We start from the raw sequence: 15,948 nt of genomic DNA on the forward strand, positions 1-15,948 counted from the left end.
TGGCGTCGGTGGTTACCACTAACCAGCGGAACGGGAGGAAGGACTTCCCCTGGAGAAGAGATGGTCCCAGGGTCCACCAAATGAGAGAATGTCTGACCCGAGGAGACAGGGGACAAGGGAGGTCGAGAGAAAAGAGACTCCTGTCCCAGTTGTCCAGCAGAGCCTGTTGTAAGGGGCGGAGATGGAGTTGAGCGAAGGGAACAGCTTCGATTGCCGCAACCATCTTTCCCAGGATCTTCATGGCGAACCGAATGGTTCGCGGGCGAGGATGGCAGAGTGTACGGACTCCCTGCTGGAGCGCTTGGACCTTGGACCGAGGAAGCAAAACCAGCCCCCTTGAAGTGTCCAGGATCATTCCCAGAAAGGAGATCCGACGGGAAGGAACGGGAGATGACTTGTCTAAGTTGATCAGCCAGCCCAGGCGAGAAAGCGAATCCAGGGAAATGTGGACGCTTGACTCGCAGGCCTGAAACGACGGGCCCTTTATGAGGAGATCGTCTAAGTAAGGTAATACGACGACTCCTCGAGAGTGAAGAATGGCCATGACAGCCGCCATGACCTTGGTGAACACCCTGGGCGCCGTGGCGAGACCGAAGGGCAAGGCTGTGAACTGAAAATGGTCCTCTCGAATGGCAAAGCGAAGGAACCTCTGATGAGGCGGGAAGATCGGGATGTGAAGATAGGCATCCTTGATGTCTATCGAGGCCAAAAATTCCCCTCTTTCCATGGAGGAGATGACTGATCTGAGCGATTCCATCCTGAAGTGCCGGACTCTCACGCACCTGTTCAGAAGCTTCAGATCCAAAATGGGACGAACGGTCCCGTCCTTCTTTGGCACGACGAAGAGGTTTGAGTAGAAGCCTCTGAACCTCTCGTGTTCCGGGACCGGCACGATGACCCCGCTCTGGCGGAGGGAGTGGATGGCGCAAAGAAGGGCGCGAGACTGAGCTCCCGAACTGGGAAGACGAGAGGGGAAGAACCGAGTGGGAGGGGGAGAGGAGAACTCTATCTTGTAGCCAGACGATACCAGATCTCTGACCCATTCGTCGTGAACGACGGAGAGCCAGGCTTGTTGAAAAAGGAGTAGACGACCGCCTACTCTTCTGGGATCGACTGGCGCTGTTCCCGAGTCATTGAGAAGGGAATCTGGGAGGTCTGGAACCTCTGGTTCGGGGCTGCCTCGGTTTCCCGCGCCAGGAGGGATTAGGTCTGAAGGATGGACGAACGTCTCTGTCTGCGCGGGCGGAGCGGTCCGATCTGGGAAGGCCAGAGGGATTGGACCAGGCAGAGTTGGTACGAAAAGGCCGAAAACGAAAGTAAGGCTGGCGCTGGAAAGCCGCCTTGGGCCTCTGTTGGGGAAGAAACTTGCTCTTTCCCCCTGTGGCGTCGGAAATAAGCTGGTCAAGCTTTTCGCCGAAAAGACGCCCGCTTTGAAAAGGGAGAGAAATCAGGGATTTTTTAGAGGAAGAGTCTGCGCGCCAATCTCTGAGCCAAAGGGCCCTTCTAATAGCGATGGCGTTGGAAGCCGCCGAAGCAGCGCAATTTGCCGCGTCGAGAGATGCGAACATAACATAATCGCTGGCCATGGCTAGCTGCTTAGCCAGGTCCGCCATCTCCGAGGGGAGGTCCTGCTCATTAATGGATTTCGCTAGGGCATCCGCCCAGGAAACCATAGCCTTGGACACCCAGGCCGCGGCGAAGGAGGGAGACAGGGACGAGCCAGAGGCTTCGTACACCGAGCGAGCTAGAGAGTCTATCTGGCGTTCGGTGGGACTCTTAATTGAAGCGCCCTCCGGGACTGAAAGAAGAGTCTTAGAAGCCAGGCGCGAGACCGGCGGATCTACCGTGGGGGGATCCGTCCAGTCTTTCACGAGATCAGCTGAGAAGGGATACTTGGAAACCAAGACCTTCTTACCCGTGAAGCGCTTGTCTGGGTGTTCCCTGTGACGCCTGACTATGTCCAGGAAGGCTGGATGAGAGGCAAAAGCTTTGTGAGAACGCTTGGTTCTGGAAAAGGAGACCGCATGTTCCGGAGCGGAATTAGAATCGTCATCCACCTTTAGTGCGTGATTGACTGCTACGATGAGGGAGTCAACCGTGGCTCTGAACTCCGGAGCCTCCGGATCCAAAGAAATTTCAGACTCATGTTCAGAGTCCTGAACGCTTCGAGCCCCCAAAGAGGGTGAGCGAGAGGTGGAGCTGCCAGAGTCTGAGTGACGAGGAGAACGCTCCGGAGAGGTAGTACGGGTCCGTTTTCTGGACGACCGTGCCTCTTTAAGAGGCGAGCGGCCCCTGCTGGCCGACGATTCCCCTGCTATGGAGGGATCCCTTAGCACCTGTAGCGGATTGCCCCGTTCCCCGGGAGGATTTTGAATGGACTTGATGGCGTTAGCTAAAAAATCCACGGACTGAGAAAGCGAGGCGACCCACGGGGGGGGGCTAGGTACTCCAGGGTCGGCGGCGGTGGAGGGCTCCTGGGCACACGGGGCATCGCAGGCAGAGCAGAGGGGAGAGCTTTGAGGCCTGGGAAGAGGGGCCTGGCAGGTGGTACACGCAGAAAAGAAGGTTGTATGCACCTTAGAAGATTTTTTAGACCTTGACTGCGACATGATGCTAATGCAGACAAAATTACAGGGTCTATATAGAGGTGACCAGTGACTGAGAGGGCGCTGCAGAGGGGAGCTAACGATGTCTCCTTACCCCGGTCCTGTGTCCCGCTATCCAGGAGAGACGAACTGCTGGGGTGTTCACTCTGAGAGGAGGAAGCCGGCTGCACGTGGGCCACTGACGCGCCAGAGATGCGACAGGCAGGAGCTGCGGCGCTGAGGAGAGGGACCAAGATGGCCGCCGAGATCAGGAAGAGAAATCTCGGCGGCTGTGAGAAGCGCCAGGAGCGGGGGGCGGCGCCACAGACACTGGCTGGAGTGGGCGGAGCTTAGCGGCGGCGACCAGCGGCTAGGCCGAAGCCGGGGACTAAATTTGCGGCCTCGGCCCGGCGCGCGGTCGCGAGCGCCGGAAAGGGACAGGGACCGCCCAAAAAGCCTGCAGATGGAGCCCAGGGATGAGGAGCCCTCCTGACCGCCGGCGACACCCCCCCCCCAGTCCCCCCACCGGGCACTTACCCTGAAGATGGAGGTGAGAGGGAACCATGGTGCCATATATAGGAACGGTGCAGGGGTTGGGAAGCCTTCTATCCACCTACCCCACATGGGGGGTGGAGAGGAACCGTCCACCACCTGAGTCACAAGTCACATTGGTGATGCAGTGTGGTCTGCACGGACGCCACTGGGATAAAGCCACTGTACAGCCGAGGGTAGAACCTGGTGGACAGGGCAGATGTCCGGCAATAAAAAGGCCTGGCTGCAGAGGAGGATACTGGAGGTAGGAACACCAGTGCTCGTCTGTATAAGGGGAGATCGGGGCCCATTAGGGGAGAAACCGTCGCCCAAAAAAAGGACAGCTCAGGCAGTGGCTCCCACGTCGCAGGAGAGGATACGGTGAGGTGAAACTCCCGTGCTCGCCTGTTGTTGGTTCGGGGGAGATCGGACCTTAGAAGAATCCGTCGCCCCCTTCGACCGGAATAGATGAAAAAAGAGAGAAAAAATCAGTGTGCCTCCTACGGACACTAAGCTTAAACTGGGTCTCTGCATGCCAGCATGAGGGTGTATACTGCAGGGGAGGAGCTAACCCTTTTTTGTCTCAGCTTAGTGTCAGCCTCCTAGTGACAGCAGCATAACCCATGGTCCTGTGTCCCCCAATGAGGCGAAGGAGAAAGTCCCTTTAAAGGATTTAACTACTTTGGGATCTCACACTTTGACTTATAAGTGGACCCACTGGCCTACGAAAAGCCAGGCCAAACGTTTGTTTTGTGGGATCCTGGCATGCAAAGTGGGATCCTATTAAATGTTGCTTTATGCACTAAGTCAGCGGTTAAATAAATGGTCAGCCCCAGTCTAGTGATAGGTACTGTTTAAATCTCTAAAATAAATGTTAAAAAAATAATTGGCGAACAACTGGACTTAAATGGAGTCACATGAAAAAAAAGTTATGTTAAATCTAACCGTTACAATTTGCTCAGCATAATGTGTTGTTTAGTGGTGCTTATTAGTCGTCAGGATGCAAAATGGATAGTACACGGACCATTGGTCAGTGTATTTAAAAAATTAAAAATACTAGCCGTATTAGTTTTTGGAATTAGACTTTTTAATAAAATTCAACAAGTGTGTTACCAAAATAACTATATTATGCAGATATTATCTGTGTGGCAACCATTGTTTTTACAGGCACATTGCTATTATTAACATACATAACTACATTTTGGACTTTTATTATATTTTGAATCCTTGATATATAAAGCAGATGACAAACAGACGACATACAGATGGCAAGATGGATGAAAAATGGACGATTTTTTTTTTTTTATACACTCGTGAACTTATATCACCTCACCTTTTAGAAGTCCTACAGAAGCCTCAGGTGGTAGAGTGAAGGAGTCCAAAGATTTCGCAATCCCTAGTAGTCCGCTAAAGTGCTGTGCCATGTGGTCTCTACACACAGAACAAATATTCTGGATGGCTTTGGCAGAGGGGGAAGCCAAGGAAGGCTGACATAAGCCTTTCATTAGGTAAGTTAGCACAGGATCTAGAACAAGAAAGGTTTCAGACACGGTTACTATTAGTATGTTGAAAACTGATGCTACAATAAAAGCAGGGAGAAGATAAAGGGGTATTCCCATCTCCAAGATCCTATCCAATATGTAGTAGGTTTAATAATAATAAAAATATTAGCAATCATCAGAAATGTAGTATTTGCTATGTCTATTTCCTGTGCAGTCATTGCAGGACCTTATGTATCCATGGTTACAACCACTAGCTATCTGTCACTATATCAGTGGTCGTCACCATGGATACCTGAGGTCCTGCAATGCCTGCACATGGGGAAAGAGACACATAGAATCAGAAGAACTAAACAACATTTCTAATTGGGAAAAAAAAACGAAAAAGAGAAACAGGTACAAATGCTCACCAAGAAACTGAGGGTTTCTATCCACGACTTCGCTCATTTCCCCTACCAGCTCAATGCTTGTGTACCGCACAGCAACATGCACGGACTCAGGGAGCCGGACCACTCCTTCTAACACCTCCATTAAAGTTGGATTGTTCTCCCTGAAATAAAAAGAAATTAAGCGGTGGGGCACAAAGTAGGCCAATACACTGAAGGCCTGGGGGAAAGCTGAAAATGTTTTAATAGCCAGCGTGGCAACGATTCATTCCTGAGAACGGCTATGGGTCCCAGTTATTCCCATGTTGCTCCACACAGCATTAATATACTTTAGCCAGTTTGTTTCTGTATTTTTGGCCAGTCGTCTTGGGATACTTACGGGTCTATACTTTTGGCAATGGAAGCCATGATGAACAACACGGCCTCCGTGACTTCCCATGGCGGATTACTGTCTTTCAAGGTAGAATACAGCTAGAGATAGAAAAAAAATATGGAAAAAAATCTATTAAATTAACAGCACGTTCATCCAGAAAGCACAAACCCATAGGCCTCCAACAACGCATGACAGGAGGTACCACATGTAAACATGGCTACTAACAATAGCCTGGCTTTTCTAATCCTAGGGGCACTTCGTGGTTCTCTCAAGGTGAATAGATCCATAAACAAGAGACAGGTAAAACCAGTCATCTCCTCTAACCCTCAGATAAAGCCTGGTCACTGGGTAGACAAAATTTAGATCTAATGAAGTCTGCCAGTCGTAAAAGCATCCATCTGCTCCATGATAGACTTAACCCCTTAATGACCGCTAATATGCCTTTTTACAGAAGTCATTAGAAGTCTGAGATATAAGGATGTTGTGCTCAATCTGCAGAATTGCAGTGGGTGTCAGATGTATATGCGTGCTGCATTGGCCACAATTTGTGCTAACCCCCTAGATACTGCGGTCAACAGAAATAGCAGCAAGTAAGGATTTACAGCGGAAGGCAGCTCCATCTTACTGGCCTCTTAGACCCTGCTAGAAGCAATATCCCAAGTGTCAGGGTAACAATGATGGGTGTGATGAACTGCAGTAAAAAAGTATTATAATGCATCAGATCAGTGCATGAAATGTTCAAGTCTTATGGGGGGACTAAGTAGAAGAAGAACAGAGAAATAAACCCTGGTTCAATAAAAGTTGAAGAAATATTTGTTAATTCTGCCTCCCAAAACACAGTGCAAGATTTGGTTTTCATGTATCCTGTACCCTACACTAAGCACTTACATCGGAGTTTCCGTCAGAATCCCCAAATAACAGGATTTAGATGAAACCCGCGATGGAACCATTCATGATGAGGCATATGGAGTCACAGGAGGTGTTCGTCTTTATGCACACCTTGGGACAACGCCAAACTGAGTCCAAAGAAACTACCCTTGCCTCATTATAGTGAATGGTTCCATCAGGGGTTTTGTCTATAGCATCCAATTTATAGTTACAAATCTCCGGAAGCACGAGCCTCGCCCAAGGCAATGGCACTAAAGTAGCATATTTGCAGCTTGCACTTTGCCACATCCACTCCATGCCTTGGTCTAGAAAAAAAAAAAAGTTTGAGGCCAAAATAATTGCACTCAAAGATTCACTGACAAGTGTAGTTTCCAAAATGGCATCACTGGATGGCTTTTCTGCTGTCCTGACATCTTATGGCTCTGGAAAACAGGATTGGGGACGAGGGGTGTAAAAGTTTTCCCCACAAACAAAAGTTGATTTAAATCAAAGGATCTTGGAATAATAATTTCCACCATTGGATGTGTTTTAGAAAAATGTTCCTGTGCCGAGATAATCCTATAAATGTGCCCCTACTGTGCGCTGTGTAATGGCTGTGTCTGACGGTACAGGAACATGGTCTGATCATACCACATTTCCTGGGCAGGGGAGGAAGCAAAAGAGTATACAGACAGGACAGCACGAGATCACAGCTGATGCTTTTTTGCGAATAAAACATTTCCCTGCCTTTTTTTCTAAACAAGGTTTCACCTTGAAGAAAGAATCGGCTGTGATCCAATGCTGCCCTGTCTCCCCGGCCCAGCTGAAATCTATCAGTAATTAAAAAGCAATCCTGACACCTAAAGGTACCGTCACACTAGACGATATCGCTAGCGATCCGTGACATTGCAGCGTCCTCGCTAGCGATATCGTCCAGTGTGACAGGCAGCAGTGATCAGGCCCCTGCTGTGCTGTCGCTGGTCGGGGAAGAAAGTCCAGAACTTTATTTGGTCGCTGGACTCCCCGCAGACATCGCTGAATCGGCGTGTGTGACACCGATTCAGCGATGTCTTCACTGGTAACCAGGGTAAACATCGGGTAACTAAGCGCAGGGCCGCGCTTAGTAACCCGATGTTTACCCTGGTTACCATCCTAAAAGTAAAAAAAAACAAACACTACATACTTACCTACCGCTGTCTGTCCTCCAGCGCTGTGCTCTGCACTCCTCCTGCTCTGGCTGTGAGCGTCGGTCAGCCGGAAAGCAGAGCGGTGACGTCACTGCTCTGCTTTCCGGCCGCTGTGCTCACAGCCAGAGCAGGAGGAGTGCAGAGCACAGCGCTGGAGGACAGACGGCTGTAGGTAAGTATGTAGTGTTTGTTTTTTTTTACTTTTAGGATGGTAACCAGGGTAAACATCGGGTTACTAAGCGCGGCCCTGCGCTTAGTTACCCGATGTTTACCCTGGTTACCAGCATCATTGGTCGCTGGAGAGCTGTCTGTGTGACAGCTCTCCAGCGACCAAACAGCGACGCTGCAGCGATCCGGATCGTTGTCGGTATCGCTGCAGCGTCGCTAAGTGTGACGGTACCTTAAGAGAAAAATATCAGTTCAACTGATAGCCTATAAAAAGAGGTCTGTACAGGCCCTACCTGAGGAGTCTCAACCTAATGCCCCCAGAGGGGGATTAGGGAGGGTGCTGCTATGACCTTCAGGGGGCTTCATCCTCGCTTCGACCTCAAACCAGAAACCAAAAGGAATTGGGGAAGGAGGGGGGTTCTCGACTTCGAACCAGCACCCGAGGGACTGGGGAAGGAGCGACATAGGGAATAGCCATCTCTACTTCAACTGGGCACCCCATAATAGGGGCCGAGGAAGGAGCCATGCCGGGAGTCTCACAGGAGACCCACTTTTCTTCATCTATAATCCGTCGGGAAAAAACGGAGTAAAAAATCTTTGGTGTGCCTCCTATGCGACACTAAGCAAAAACTGGAGAAGGCTGACGCCGTCCAGGGGTGTATACTGCAGAGGAGGAGCCACAGTTAATCTTTTTCAGATTATGCATAGTGTCGCCTCCTAGTGGACAGCAGCATAACACCCATGGTCCTGTGTCCCCCAATGAGGCGACAGAGTAAGCACAATATTGGTGAGTGGATGAGACATAGGCGCTAAATATTCAAAAACCAGGTCAAAATATATAATGATTTATGGAAAGAATCTAGAGGAACAGATAGCTAATACTCCGTTTCCCTACCTGGCAGCAGAGGTTGGCATCCTAGGGGGATGACCCCAAAAAAGGAAATCCCTCACCAAGCCGTCACCAACACCCATAAAGTGCTTTATGATAATGAACCTGACAACTAGATGTATTATGTAGGTGACAATGCTGGACATAAACAGGATTTGTATTGTATTATGCTCACTATTTCAGAGTATGATGGATGGTAAACAGAATGTGTCTGTATTGATTGGCTGTAGTATCTTGATAGACGGCTGTATATTTTATACATGCAATAGATTTCCAATACATCAAAAACCTCCAATCCAAAACCTCTGAAGAGAATACAAATGACACCCCAGATCAGGTATTAAACCATAGATGTCTCCAAGGCAGATATACAGATATATGTGTAACATCAAATAATTGGCTAAGATTCTCCAATAGAGGATACCCAGCACGAGTCATCAATGCTGGCTACAAGCATGCACTAGGTAGTAACCGCACAGGCCTGCTTACCCCAGTCACCAGAAATACATTGGGTGATATTACGCGCTTGATTGGGACTTTTGATGATCGTAACAAAAAAAAATCTTGTCAACCTTGCAAAGACACTGGGACATTTTGCTGGCAGACCCAGATATTTCGGATCAGATTACATTAAGACCATCAAATCACCAATAGGAGAGGCAGGTCCGTGTGGGACTACGTGGCCCATAGCCACGTACAGGACATAAATGCGGTGCAGCTGTAGCTGCACTCTTGAAAACAGAGATATATATATGTAAGAGAATTAGAGCACAAAGAAAGAGTCCGGGTGCAGAGGCCCCCCAGGCAAATACCAAACCTCAATATATATATATGCTGAGCACAGTGGCGATCAGGTGCAGGTATCAGCTCTATGTGAGACAGCAATGCAAACGATCGGTGCTAGTACTGATGGCATCTGCCATGTATAGTGAGGGCTCGGTTTCTTAGCCCACACCATACATCTGCCGAGCCCATATGACTTAATTTTACATTGGGTGGTCACAGAAGGGTTAAGCCATATTTCTAATATGCCATAAACCATCAGTCAACAAACCCCCAGCCAGTCCAGCACAGCTGATGAAAATAATGATGTCTTCAATTTCTCAAGTGTGCTTGAGACAACACCCGATTTGTAAATGTGTGTTCTTATAAGGGATTGTGTCCGGAAGGATTGAATAAGGTCGGATCCAGACGGCCGTATTTCAGTCCATATATGTATCGCAATGCATGAACTGACCTCGGGTCTCCCAACTTGAACTTACGGCCTCATAAATAGATATTAATGCGGCTGTAATTTTGTGTCAGGAGACCCGAAGTCAGTCCGCACGTTGCGATCCAGATATGGACGGTGACATACCACCTGAAGATTGTTTAATTCATACACAGCAGAAGTCCAAAAAAGTGGAAGTTTTTGCAAAATTTGTTGAAACTCTTTGTTATATTTACTGTACTGTCCTATTTTCACTCTTTCAGTTGAATTATTGCTTATTTGCAAATAGAGATGGGCGAATCCACATAGCAAAGTTCGGCGTCCGTACCAAACACCATACACAGCCTTCACCAGAAAGTCTGTGTTAGGCTATGTGCACACGGTCATCATTTTTAGCGTTTTTTTCGGCCGTTTTCCGCCAAAAAAAATAAAAAAGGCTTACATAAGCATCCCATCATTTTAATGCATTCCGCATTTTTTGTGCACATGCTGCATTTTTTTTCCGCGGCGGAATCGCACTCCGGAAAAAAACACAGCATGTTCATTCTTTGTGCGGAATCGCGGCGATTCTGTACACCTAGGAATGCATTGATCCGTTTACTTTTCAGATGGGGCTATGCCCACCATGCGGGAAGTAAGTGGATCATGTGCGGTTGGTACCCAGAATGGAGGAGAGGAGACTCTCCTCCAGGCCCTGGGAACCATACACTTGTATAAGAAAAAAAAAAAAAAAAGAATTAAAATAAAAAATCGTGATATTCTCACCTTCCGACGGCCCCCGCAGCCTTCTCGCTCCTCGCTATGCTCTCGTTCCCAGTAATGCCTCGCGACAATGACCTGTGATGAAGTAGTGGTCTCGCGAGACCGATACGTCATCTGGGGTCATTGCCTCAAGGGAGCTGCCGGGAGCATCGCAAGGAGCGGGAAGGCTGCGGGGGCCGCCGGAAGGTGAGAATATCACGATATTTTAAATTATTTTTCACATTATATCTTTTTACTATTGATGCTGCATAGGCTGATGGGACTACGCCTCCGATCACAGCTGTTTGATAGCGTGGGAACCGCACTGTATGACCGGCGGTGATTATTTTACCGCAGATCAGAAATGGTGCTTGTCGCGCTGTCATACACATGACAGCATGGCAAACACTGGATGGTCGGGCGCCCATTCAAGTTAATGGGGTGCGAGTTTGGGTACTGTTCTGGTACCCAAACGTTTTGTAACTGTCCTGCAAAACCCGCCCTACCCGAACATCCTGGTGTTCACTCATCTCTATTTGTAAATTTTCCTAATAAACCTAATTTGGTGGCTGAATAATTTTGACTGTAGCGTTAGCTAACACTAGCACAGAGTAAGATAATATGGACATACAAGTACATAAATATCACTGGGTGAAGCATATAAACACACCTGAGCGAAACACTCCACAGAGCCCACCAAAAAGATCAGATCCTTCACAAGGTCAGACACTCTCATACGAAATTCTCCAAAATCATCCGTATCTTCTGGTACTCCCTCCTGGAAATGTAAAAAAAAAGTAAGGTGTTTCACAAAACGTAACACTAAAAGCTAGCACTTGCCTTGAACTTAGATCAAGTGTTCTATTACCTGTGCCTTTAAGGCAACAAAAGGCTGAACTCTTGCTACCCATTAGAATACTTTTTTACAGTATTGTTAAGGTCACTTATTTATCTTGTGTCACAGTGGAAACAAGCAATTCCTAAAATAAAATGGGCTGTCAGCATCAAGTGTAGCACATTTCTCCTCCAGTCACCACCTAGTAAGGTATATGGACAGGGAGGAAACCTCAAGCCAATTGTAGAGTACAGAGGGGCCAAAATCTGACATAGGGGCCTTCCTCTGCAGTCACCTTCCTCTGCAGTCACCTAATGCAGATATAGAAGAATAGAGCCTAAAGCCTTTTCCGTATTTTCGACCCTACAACGTATTTGCAGTTTTTCCATTTCTACTCTGTTGCCAAATTCACATGCAGTTCTCTAGAAAACCTGTAGGGAACAGCAAGCATAAATATGCCCAAAAGGTTTCTACCCGTGGGTACGAATTGTCTACTAGTGATGAGTGAGTATTTGTTAGTTCTCGGAGATTTCGTTTTTGTCAACGCAGCTGCATGATTTACAGACACTAGACAGCCTGAATACATGTGAGGATTCCCTAGCAACCAGGCAACCCCCACATGTACTCAGGCTGGCTAGCAGCTGTAATTCATGCAGCTGCGTCAACAAAAAATAAATCTCCGAGCAGTTACAAATACTTGGAGACCACCCGAACATGCTCAGGAAAACCCGAGCAAAAAGTACACTCGCTTATCACTAATGTCTACACATTCCTACAAGTATTAGATGCCTTCCACAATGGCAATCCATCTTCTGATAATTACATTACCTAACAATGTTACTTACATGATCTGGATCGAGCTGACAGTGTCGGGCTAAAGCATGCAGGAGCCTCTGGATGTAAGGCTTAAAGATGCTGTGCAGAACAGCGTCATTTATTTTGTAAAGATGTTCTCCAAGTCTATACCAAAAGTTAAATGAGATTTCGACTACCTGCAGGAGAAAAAATAGCAATATCAAAACAGAGTTTCTGCGCTTTTATATATAGATGGATTGTAATTATAAAAAAAAGATATATAATTTCGATTTATGTTCTTGAAAATAACTAAGGACACCCTCTTTGAATTTTGTTGCTTTACATAACAGGACATAATAAAAAAAAAACAACATCTGGTCCTAAGAAAGGATTGAGATTGGGTAAATACAACCTCAGAAGACAAACAACACTTGACAAATTACAGTGTCATTTCCAGAAAGTAGGTCAACTTGCAGAAGCAATGCGTGAATAACTAAGTACGTCCCATGATTCAGTAGCTTGTAGAACCAATTACAGCTGCAATAACTGAAGTAATCAATTTCTGTATGACTTATCAGCCTAGTACATCATTCCAGAGGAATTTAGGCCCACTCTTCTTTACAAGGGTTGTCAGGACAAAAAAAAAATCTCTGGTGACTGGGTATGTTAAAAAACAAGTAATGCTCACTCATGTGGAATAGGCTGCCACGAGAGGTGGTGAGTTCTCCTTCAATGGAAGTCTTCAGACAGAGGCTGGTCAGACATCTGTCTTAATGCTGAGTTCACACTGCGTTGCAGGCGTCCGTTAGACGGACTACGTTACACCGCGGCATAACGCGGTGTAACGCAGTCTGTTAACGCCGCCATTGAGTCTAATGTCGGACGCATCGCTAGCGCACGCCCACAATGGGCGTGCGCTAGCGATGTGCCGTCATTGAGTGATGGAGCCTGGGACGCGGGCTGCAGCGTTTCCGGGTCCATCACTGCTAGCGCAGATAGAGCTAGCAGATGCTCTATCTGCGCTAGCATGTCGGCACTAGTGTTAACAGCAGCCCGTTAACGCATGTGTTGAACGGGCTGCTGTTAACACAATGTGAACCTAGCCTAAGATGGTTTAGCGAATCCTGCTTTAAGCAGGGGGTTGGACATGATGACCCTGGAGGTCCCTTCCAACTCTTAACCTTCTATGATTCATTTCCGGGCATTTATCAGGATCCAGGGAAGTCGCTCTGTGGTCTTCGTTCACTGCAGCAGAAAGTCGTCAATGTTCAAGTCTAGACAGGAGCGTTGGCACCTATGATTGGCTACCATGGTCAGGCGACTTCCACAGCCCGTCATTCACCATTGACGCAATGCAGAAGTCATCTGACTGCGACAGTCAATCACAGGTTCTGCTGCGAATTTAAATAGTCACAAACTCCTTCCTGGCAAACCATGGTGCAACCTACACGGAATCCTGGGAAGTACTGGTATGTGACTACAGTTTCCTTTGTTGTTTGTCATCATATCAAGCCACTGGGGAAACTTCATTTTGTATGAACAACCCCATTAAACTCATTTGTGGGCTTTTGTTTATGCCGAGCTTACCTAAGGTCCCGTCACAGCATATGGCGTGAGGTCTGGACTGTGACTGGGCCATTGCAACAACTCGATTCTTTCTTTTTCAGCCATTCTTACATAGATTTGCAGTTGTGTATGGGATCATTGTCCTGTTGCAGGATTCCGTTTCGGCCAAGCTTTCACTTGTGGATTGATGGCCTCACATTTTACTCTACAAAATGTTGGCACACTGAGGAGTTCATGGCCTAATAAATCACTGCAAAGTACCTAGGGCTTGTGGCTACAAAATAAGCCCAAATCAACCCTATCCACCATACAGTTGGTACGAGGTGTTTGTGCTGATATGGTGTGATTGGTTCTTCCCAAATTTGCACCAGGCATTATGGCCAAATATCTCCATTCTGGTCTCATCTGTCCAAGAGACATAGCAGGAGATTCAGCAACTTGAAAGAAATCTGGTGTAAAACACTTTGAAGAGTTGCAAATTGCTTACACAAACATTTTGCGACTTTTGGCGTTTTCCACAATGGTCTCAAGCAGCAACACCAAAATGGGTGGAGAAGCGGAAGAGACAGTGTGTTACCACATCCGTCTGTCAAATTGAAAATGGCGAAATACATTACCAGTTCATGACTGGAGTAACATTTTTTTGCGAGGTACAAGTCACCAATAAGATACGCCAAATTCATTAAGTGGCATGCACCTGTTAATAAATTTGGCACAACTTATTCTTGCATGCCCCTCATTAGCATTAAATGCCAGTCATAATGAATTGGGGTCATTGTTCCAGAAGCCTTATGGTTTGTTCACATACAACATCACAAACTTTAGATGTACTGCCATATAATTATCAGAAAGAAGAGACTTTCTCTTTGCAATCCACCCAGGGAAGCCATACTTGTGCACTCGTTTTATAATTGAACTGTGACCAGCTTGAACATTTAACATGTTGAGGTTGAGCTGGGTTCTGAGATTTTTACAATTTCTCTGAGCATTGCAAAGTTTCATCTTGGGTTTAATTTTCAGGGACTTCCACTCTTGGGAAGATTGTCCACCATCTTGAATGTTTTTGAGAGATTGATAGACAGCAACAATTGCTTCTTTCAGATCATTACTGATGTTTCTCCTTGGCATTGTGTTGAACACATGTCTGAATGTTCCAGGCCAGCAAACTGCCACAGCTTATGCTTTTATAGAGGCGGCCACACTTGCTGATGAACAATTAATCAAGGGCATTTCATTAGCAGCATGTGACTGCTACTTACAGGAGGTGAAATAAGTATCGCACACATAACCAATTTTCTAAGTAAATGTATTTCTAAATATGCTATTGACATGAAATTCTTATCAGATGTCGGTAACATCCCATCCAATACACACAGGCAAAGAAATCAAACCATAGATGTCCATAAATTAAGTAGTGTAATAATGAGCACTGACAAGGAAAAGGTATTGAACACAAGAAAGAAAGGTGCAAAAAGTCATAACACCAGCTGAAATCGATCAGTAATTAAAAAGCAATCCTGACACCTAAGAGAAAAATATCGGTTCAACTTATAGCCTATAAAAAGATGTCTCATTACCAAGGTGCCACACAAGAAACATCTCATGATAAGTAAAACTAGTGAGCTGTCTCAAGACCTTCGCAATCTTATAGTTGCAAAATGTAATTTTCATGCAATTCCTACATTTTAGCCTAGCTTTTATTGCATAAGTAATGACGTGTAATATCATCTGTTGTTGTTCATAAGACCTTGTATTTACTCAATCTGGACTAGACATATTTTACTAGCTTACATAGAGCCGTTAATTTAAACAGCACCTAATAGACAGACATTTTAATATAAATATTTTAATACATACTAACATTATTGGTTCCTCACTGGTAACAGTCATAGGGATATTGTAAAATTGCTTTACTCTGTCACAGAACTGCATAACTTTAAGATACATGTTGCAAGAACCAAAAGTCAACAGAACCTATAATAGATACTGTACCAGTACAGTAACAATAAAGGGGTATTCCCATCTTCAAGATCATATCCCAGTATATGTATCTGCTGTAATAATATTAGCAAATACCTCCAATTAGAAATGTAGTATAGTTTTTCTGATTAGCTATATCTCTTTCCTCATGTGCAGGACCTTAGGTATCCATGATTACGACCACTGATATAGTGACAGTTAGTTAGCTAGTTACTAGTGGTCATAACCATGGATAGCTAAGGTCCTGCAATGCCGGCAAATGAGGAAAGAGACAGTGAACCAGAAGAACTATACTACATTTCTAATTGGAGGTGTTTGCTAATATTATTACATCTG

General features: G+C 46.3%; 1 protein-coding gene across 2 annotated transcripts in view; it reads right to left on the reverse strand.

The window, feature by feature from the left end:
* Positions 1-15,948, reverse strand: part of TNPO3 (transportin 3) — a 62,391-nt gene that overhangs the window by 11,381 nt on the left and 35,062 nt on the right. For both annotated transcript variants that reach the window (XM_069765431.1, XM_069765430.1), the window contains exons 8-12: positions 12,117-12,263; positions 11,107-11,214; positions 5,381-5,472; positions 5,026-5,165; positions 4,450-4,641 (exon numbers count right to left, since the gene is read on the reverse strand). In XM_069765431.1, coding sequence (XP_069621532.1) covers positions 4,450-4,641; positions 5,026-5,165; positions 5,381-5,472; positions 11,107-11,214; positions 12,117-12,263 — 679 coding nt within the window. The remainder of the gene's footprint in view (positions 1-4,449; positions 4,642-5,025; positions 5,166-5,380; positions 5,473-11,106; positions 11,215-12,116; positions 12,264-15,948) is intronic.

The sequence above is a fragment of the Ranitomeya imitator genome, chromosome 4 (assembly GCF_032444005.1).
Source record: "Ranitomeya imitator isolate aRanImi1 chromosome 4, aRanImi1.pri, whole genome shotgun sequence".
In the NCBI taxonomy this organism is placed as follows: domain Eukaryota; kingdom Metazoa; phylum Chordata; class Amphibia; order Anura; family Dendrobatidae; genus Ranitomeya; species Ranitomeya imitator.